Raw genomic sequence first — 8,833 nt, forward strand, 5'->3', positions numbered from 1 at the left:
TCTTAAAGTGAATCATATTAGTACCTTGCTTAAGCCATTCCATCATTTAATTCCCCATACTGATATACTAAAGATTTTAAGTGTTGTACGAGCATACAAATGTTTTAAATTAGATTTTCCTCTAAGGTTATATTTCTTCTCTTTTGTTGGGAAGAATTGTTGTAGGTAGCAGGTCATAGTTGGCTATTGTATCGGAAGTGGAAAAAGTTGTATCAGGAAACCCCTAAAACTAATTCAAATGTTTTCAATTTGACTGTGTTAAGTATTTAAAAAATGCACATCCTAGTATATAATTTGCACAGAATAATGTCCCCGTAAGGGGGCATGTAAGAAAATAATTGAAGCCACTGCTGTACTGTGAAGTTTCATTCCTGAACACACCGCTTACATTACATTACATTACATCTGTGAAACTGGCTTTTTCAGTGTAATTTGAAGAGCATCACGGAGCTAAAGTAAGTGAATATTTCAACAATAACTCCAAAACAATTAGTTGAAATAAAAACAAAAAACTGTGATGTGCACTGACAAAGAGACTATACGCTTGCTGAAGAAGTGAAAACATTTTCATATAATGGGGGATTCAGAATAACAATAACAACAATGCAATATATACTCCTATTTATTTAATTGTTAGAACCATGTGAACATCTTCTCAGGACAAAACTTGGTGAGACTGCGTTTTAGGTGTATGCCTCTAAAGTCTGGAATTGTCTTCCAGAAGATGTAGTATAGGTCAACATTGGCATTGTTTCAATCCAGGCTAAAAACACCTTTATTGAATTGTGCATATGAAAGTATTTTATCCACACTCATATTTTAATTTGAATTGCTATTATTTTGACAAAACATTTCATTTTATTTTTGCTTTCTGTAGAGCACTTTGAATTGCCTTGTGTAGTAATTATACTCTTTAAATAAACGTGCCTTGCCTAATTGTATTTTGTCTCATGAATATTATTTTGTAACATACCCCGAAAGGGACAAGCGGTAGAAAATGGATGGATGGATATTATTTTTATTGCCATATACAGTACAAGCCAAATGTTTGGACACACCTTCTCATTAATGGTGCCAACCACATTGATAAAGCAAGACATTCCACTAATCAACCCTGATAAGGCACACCTGTGAAGTGAAAACCATTTCAGGTGACTTGAAGCTCATGGAGAGAATGCCAAGAGAATCCAAAGCAGTAATCAGAGCAAAGGGTGGCTATTTTGAAGAAACTAGAATACAAAACATGTTTTCAGTTATGTCACCTTTTTTTGTTAAGTTCATAACTCCACATGTGTTCATTCATAGTTCTGATGTGACAATCTACAATGTAAATAGTCATGAAAATAAAGAAAACACATTGAATGAGAAGGTGTGTCCAAACTTTTGGCCTGTACTGTATTGTAAAGAATATTTAATATTAGTATAAAAATAAATTTGCACAAATAAAGGCCCCTCCCATGTACACAAAGGACTGACTATTAGTAGTCTGAGAAGAAGGAAAATGTATTGAAAACATTAGTTTTTTCAGTTTTATACTTCCATTTCTTATATTGTACCTTATTTTAGAAGTAATGAATTGTCATTGACATAGACACCCTGGCTATGGAACACTAAAGAATGCTGGTACAACTACCCTTACCAGGTAGGTCTTCATTACCACTTTTCCAAAGCCCTGACAGTAGGTCTTGCAATATTTGAGCTCTAGTATGCATTCATGTGTTCATGCAGCCATTGTCTGTGGACGTCCACTATTACTACTTACTGGAGCTGTCCTTCTACATGTCCATGCTCTTCTCCCAATTCACTGACTTCAAGAGGAAGGTAAGACGAGCTGAAAACCAGACCATGGATTGTAGAGTTTGAGGTGGTCCTACTGCCAATGAAGTATCATTGTCACTTACAAAACATTTAAATACTACTAATAATAAAGTCTTCTTACTACAATATTTCTGCAATACAGTATGTTGGATTACCAGTAGGCTTAATGAGGTTGGCAAACATGGAGATGTATTGAAAATGGAATAAATAGTTATAGAATATAATGAAATAAATAAAATGACTACATTAATCAATAAAGTATAAGAAGTTTATCAGGATTCTTCTTCTTTGTATTTTGTAAACACTTTTGAGTTTAAACTGTACACTCTTTGCTTAGTCCAGCTCATAATTGAATTTCACATACTGATATGCTCAAGGTCTTAAGTGTTGTTCAGGCATATAAATGTTGAAAGGGGAGCTCTTATGCAAAACCAACTCTTCCTACTTATTGCTACCTTTTGTTTCGTGGTTCGAAAGGAGCTAAGCCAGAAGGCAAAGCTCTCAATTGACCGGTCGATCGACATCCCCATCCTCACGTATTGTCATGAGCTTTGGGTTATGACCAAAGGACAAGATCACGGGTACAAGATCTATGTTCCCATCCTCACCTATGGTCATGATCTTTGGGTTATGACCAAAGGACAAGATCACGGTTACAAGATCTATGTTCCCATCCTCAGCTAGGTCACGATCTTTGGGTTATGAGTAAAGGACAAGATCACGGGTACAAGCGGCCCAAATGAATTTCCTCCATCAGGTGGCGGGTCTCCCTTAGAGATAGGGTGAGAAGATCTGTCATCTGGGAGGAGCTCAAAGTAAAGCCGCTGCTCCTCCACATGGAGAGGAGCCAGATGCGGTGGTTCGGGCATCTGGTCAGGATGCCACCCAGACACCTCCCTGGTGACCAGTAGGAGATGTCTCCCGGCTGGCCTGGGAACGCCTCAGGATCGATCCCCCGTGAGGAGCTGGAGGAAGTGGCTAGGAGGAGGGAAGTGTGGGCTTCTCTGCTTAGGCTGCTGCCCTTCAGATAAGTGGAAACAGATGGATGGATGGTACCTCTTTTTGTGTATTTGGGATCTGCATAAGTCCCAAAAATATTCCATCAAACCTTCGAGGCATGGCTGGATATTTATCAAACAATTTCGCCTTCCTTCATACTTCCTCCGAACGAACCTTTTAGAGTTTGTTCAATTTGTGAGGTTTTTCCAAATAGTGACATCATCAGATATCACATGTATGGTAAACTTTTTCCCAAAGAGCGTTGCATGAGTCCGCCATTGTAGTCCGATGGTGTAGTCAATCAATTCCTTATTTTTCTCTATCTTCTTGTTATGGGGCAGACTGGCTCGTACATGCACATGCATCCTTCGCTGTTGCCATTTCTAATACAAAGTAACGTATAGTTCTAACTAGGGTTGTCCCCATGCCAATATTTTGGTACCAGTACCAAATAAAAAATGTTAGGGTACATATGATTAGGAAACATATGTTTATTATTGTAATTTAGTCCTTAAATAAAATAGTGAACATACTAGACAACTTGTCTTTTAGTAGTAAGTAAACAAACAAAGACTCCTAATTAGTCTGCTGACGTATGCAGTGACATATTGAGTCATTTATCTACCTATTATTTTGTCTACATTATGATGGACAAACTGTAAAAATTGATTATTAATCTACTTGATCATTTACTGTTAATATCTGCTTATTTTCTCTTTTAACATGTTCTATCTACACTTCTGTTAAAATGTAATAATCACTTATTCTTCTATTCTTTGATACTTTACATTAGTTTTGGATGATACCACACATTTAGGTATCAATCCGATACCAAGTACCGTATTTTCCGCACTATAAGGCGCACCGGATTATAAGGCGCACCTTCAATGAATGGTATATTTTAAAACTTTGTTCATATATAAGGCGCACCGCATTATAAGGCGCATAGAATAGACGCTTCAGTAGATGCTGGGGTTACGTTATACATCCATTAGATGGAGCTGCGCTAAAGGAAATGTCAACAAAACATCAGATAGGTCAGTCAAACTTTATTAATAGATTACAAACCAGCGTTCTGACAACTCTGTTCACTCCCAAAATGAATAAACAGCTGTTTTCTTAGTTTTCCCGAGGTAAAGTCAGTGACGTGGTGTTTTGTTTATCTTTTAACAACAGCAAGGTATAACATGTAGTGCAACATTTATATCACATAGTGGAGGGGAACTTTTCCCTGATTCAATAAACACGTAAAAAAACAGTGATACTGTTATGGTAAATTAAACGTTAGTGCAATCACAATATAGTAACACTCGAAATAGTGCAGAGCAATAACAATATATCAATAACTCAACGTTGCTCAAACGTTAATGTCACACAACACAACACACAAAATAAACATGTAAAGCTCACTTTATGAAGTTGTTCCTCATCCACGAATCCTTCTTCTTCAGTGTCCGAATTAAACAGTTGGGCAAATACGGCATCCAACATGCCCGGCTCCGTCATGTCGTAGTCGTCATTAATCGAGTCAGTGTCGCTGCTGCTCTATTCCCATGTTCTACTGCGTGACGGATAGTCTTAAGTTTAAACTCTGCGTCGTAAGCGATCTCTTAATAGGAGCCATTTTGGGGTTTTTACATAAACAAACAAATGGAAATGAAACGGCACGCCTCGCACAGTCATATATCCCAGCATGCACCTCGCGCTTCTTCTTCTTCTACGGGGGCGGCTGCTTACCGTAGAAGAAAAACTTCTTCTTCTACGGAGGAAAATGAAGTCGGCGGCTGCTTACTGTAGTTGCGATTGATTGATTGATTGAAACTTTTACCTGTTGAAGGCTCGATATTGGTCCATATATAAGGCGCACCGGATTATAAGGCGCACTGTCAGCTTTTGACAAAATGGGAGGTTTTTAGGTGCGCCTTATAGTGCGGAAAATACGGTAGTTACCGGATCATACATTGGTCATATTCAAAGTTCTCATGTGTCCTGGGACATATTTACTGATTTTATAAACATAATATACATTTTTAAAAAAGGAAAAAAGATTTTGTGACGATAAAAAAATATAGATGTAATCATAGTATCGACTAGATACACTATTGTACTTGGTATCATTACAGTGGAAGTCAGGTGTAGATCCACCCATGGCATTTGTTTACATTGTGACGCCGGAGAGCTATTGTATCCTCCTACGGTGTGTAGTGAAGCATGTTTAGCTATTCCTCGTCCTGCAGTGATAATGATACTTGTAAGACACTAACTTTATTTGTCGCCATGGAGGCGAGGATTAGTGATTTGGAAGTAGCTAAAACACTGAGGATGGATGTTAGCTGCTAGCTAGCTAGCTAGCCATGTCTTAAAGCACCTCTTCCTGAGGGTGTTTCAGTGTTATAACTTCACCTTTATCTTTACTTTTTACACCAAAATGCGTCCATTCTCCCTTTTCTGTCTACACATTGTGTCTGCTTGTAAGTACTCTGTGTGTGTGCGCTGCCAAACATTCTCCTCTGCTCGTAAAACCAGCAATGTCATGATGTGACGACGTGCCATCATGCCCGGGAAGCGGTACTTTTCAAACAGAGTATAGTAGCGTTTTTTATTCATTAGTACCAGGATAGCATACAACCCTAGTTGTAACTTGTATCTGTCAGTAGACTCTGTATGGAAGCGCTAAAAATTACAACATGGTTGACAGGAGGCAGACGCAGTCGAAGTGGAGGCACGTAAATAAAACATCCTGAGGAGACGGTGAGAAAGCGGTAAAACATCATGCAACATTTTGTCCAAAGAAACACAAATAAGTCTTTTGAATGTAGAAAATAATCATTATAATAGGACCTCTTTTTAGTTTAAACTTTTCCTTAGGTTTTATTTCTCCACTTTAGTTGAGAATAATTGTACATTTTGTTGAGAATAATTGTACATTTTGTTGAGAATAATTGTACATTTTGTTGAGAATAATTTTACATTTTGGGGTAGCAGGTTACACTTGGCTGTGCATCATTTTACATCAGAAGCAGAATCAGAAATACTTTAAAGGCCTACTGAAATGAATTTTTTTTATTTAAACGGGGATAGCAGATCTATTCTATGTGTCATACTTGATCATTTCGCGATATTGCCATATTTTTGCTGAAAGGATTTAGTATAGAACAACGACGATAAAGATCGCAACTTTTGGTATCTGATAAAAAAAAGGCTTGCCCCTACCGGAAGTAGCGTGACGTAGTCAATTGAACATATACGCAAAGTTCCCTATTGTTTACAATGATGGCCGCATGAAATGAGAGAGATTCGGACCAAGAAAGCGACGATTTCCCCATTAATTTGAGCGAGGATGAAATATTTTTAAATGAGGAAAGTGCAAGTGAAGGACTAGTGGGGAGTGGAAGATGCTGTGAGAGCCGGGGGTGACCTGATATTCAGCTGGGAATGACTACAACAATAAATAAACACAAGACATATATATACTCTATTAGCCACAACACAACCAGGCTTATATTTAATATGCCACAAATTAATCCCGCATAAAAACACCTAGGTGTTTGTTATGCTAGCTCCTAGCTACTAGCTCGAGCTAGTTATAGCTCGAGCGGGTAATATGGACGGGATCCTGTATATATAACCCGCCAATACAATTCAAACACCTGCACAACACACACACTCACTCAGCCCAAACAACCGTTCACCCAACCCAAGGTTCATAAAGCTTATATATTTAATCAAAGTTACGTACATGACACGCACGTACTGGCAAGCAATCAAATGTTTGGAAGCGCGCGGGTGGGACCTGATATTCAGCTGGGAATGACTACAACAGTAAATAAACACAAGACATATATATACTCTATTAGCCACAACACAACCAGGCTTATATTTAATATGCCACAAATTAATCCCGCATAAAAACACCCAGGTGTTTGTTATGCTAGCTCCTAGCTCCTAGCTACTAGCTACTAGCTCGAGCTAGTTATAGCTCGAGCGGGTAATATGGACGGGATCCCGTATATATAACCCGCCAATACAATTCAAACACCTGCATAACACACACACTCACTCAGCCCAAACAACCGTTCACCTAACCCAAGGTTCATAAAGCTTATATATTTAATCAAAGTTACGTACATGACACGCACGTACGGGCAAGCAATCAAATGTTTGGAAGCGCGCGGGTGGGACCTGATATTCAGCTGGGAATGACTACAACAATAAATAAACACAAGACATATATATACTCTATTAGCCACAACACAACAAGGCTTATATTTAATATGCCACAAATTAATCCTAATGCTAGCTCCTAGCTCCTAGCTACTAGCTCGAGCTAGTTATAGCAAGCGATCAAATGTTTGGAAGCGCAGCTGTGTACTCACGTTATCGCAACTGTGTATCCAAATCAAAGTCCTCCTGGTAAGAGTCTCTGTTGTCCGAGTTCTTCCATCTTGACTGCATCTTTCGGGAATGTAAACAAAGAAGCGCCGGCTGTGTACGTGTTGTTGCTAACTTCCCTCGCAAAATAGACACTTCGCACCGACAACTTTCTTCTTTGCTTGCTCAGCTTCTTTCTCCATAATGCAATGAACAAATTGCAACAGATTCACCAACACAGATGTCCAGAATACTGTGGAATAATGAGATGAAAACAGAGCTATTTCGTATTGACTTCAATGGTGTCCGAATACTTCTGTTTCAATGATTGACGTCACGCGCATACGTCAACCCTCAGAGGCGTTTCGAACCGGAAGTTTAGCGGGAAATTTAAAATTGCACTTTATAAGTTAACCCGGCCGTATTGGCATGTGTTGCAATGTTAAGATATCATCATTGATATATAAACTATCAGACTGCGTGGTCGGTAGTAGTGGCTTTCAGTAGGCCTTTAATAATCCCCGAGGGGAAATTAAGATGCTTGCAAATGTACCAAATCATTGAATTTCAATATTTTTGATTCAATGAATAAAGAGTTTGAGTGTTCTCTATAATCTTTAAGGCCTACTGAAATGAGATTTTCTTATTTAAACGGGGATAGCAGGTCCATTCTAAGTGTCATACTTGATCATTTCGCGATCTTGCCATATTTTTGCTGAAAGGATTTAGTAGAGAACATCGACGATAAAGTTCGCAACTTTTGGTCGCTGATAAAAAAGCCTTGCCTGTACCAGAAGTAGCGTGACGTCACAGGTTGTGGAGCTCCTCACATCTGCACATTGTTTACAATCATGGCCACCAGCAGCGAGAGCGATTCGGACCGCGAGAGCGATTCGGACTGCGAGAGCGATTCGGACCGCGAAAGCGACGATTTCCCCATTAATTTGAGCGATGTTGAAAGATTTGTGGATGAGGAAAGTGAAAGTGAAGGACTAGAGGGCATTGGAAGCGATTCAGATAGGGAAGATGCTGTGAGAGGCGGGTGGGACCTGATAATCAGCTGGGAATGACTAAAACAGTAAATAAACACAAGACATATATATACTCTATTAGCCACAACACAACCAGGCTTATATTTAATATGCCACAAATTAATCCCGCATAACAAACACCTCCCCCCTCCCGTCCATATAACCCGCCAATACAACTCAAACACCCGCACAACACACTCAATCCCACAGCCCAAAGTACCGTTCACCTCCGCAAAGTTCATGCAGCACATATATTTCCCCAAAGTCCCCAAAGTTACGTACGTGACATGCACAGAGCGGCACGCACGTACGGGCAAGCGATCAAATGTTTGGAAGCCGCAGCTGCGTACTCACGGTACCGCGTATCAAACTCAAAGTCCTCCTGGTAAGAGTCTCTGTTGTCCCAGTTCTCCACAGGCCAATGGTAAAGCTTGACTGTCATCCTTCGGGAATGTAAACAATGAAACACCGGCTACGTGTTTGTGTTGCTGCAGCCGGCCGCTAATACACCGCTTCCCACCTACAGCTTTCTTCTTTGCTGTCTCCATTGTTCATTAAACAAATTGCAAAAGATTCACCAACACAGATGTCCAGAGATGTCCAGGGTTTCAGTA

The 8,833-nt window shown here is 39.4% G+C and overlaps 1 protein-coding gene across 1 annotated transcript in view; it reads left to right on the plus strand.

Moving 5' to 3' along the window:
• cers6 (ceramide synthase 6) overlaps positions 1–8,833 on the plus strand; it is a 46,908-nt gene that overhangs the window by 20,645 nt on the left and 17,430 nt on the right. The window contains exons 5-6 of the mRNA XM_062069843.1: positions 1,592–1,642; positions 1,729–1,821. Coding sequence (XP_061925827.1) covers positions 1,592–1,642; positions 1,729–1,821 — 144 coding nt within the window. The remainder of the gene's footprint in view (positions 1–1,591; positions 1,643–1,728; positions 1,822–8,833) is intronic.

The sequence above is a fragment of the Entelurus aequoreus genome, linkage group LG14 (assembly GCF_033978785.1).
Source record: "Entelurus aequoreus isolate RoL-2023_Sb linkage group LG14, RoL_Eaeq_v1.1, whole genome shotgun sequence".
NCBI lineage: Eukaryota > Metazoa > Chordata > Actinopteri > Syngnathiformes > Syngnathidae > Entelurus > Entelurus aequoreus.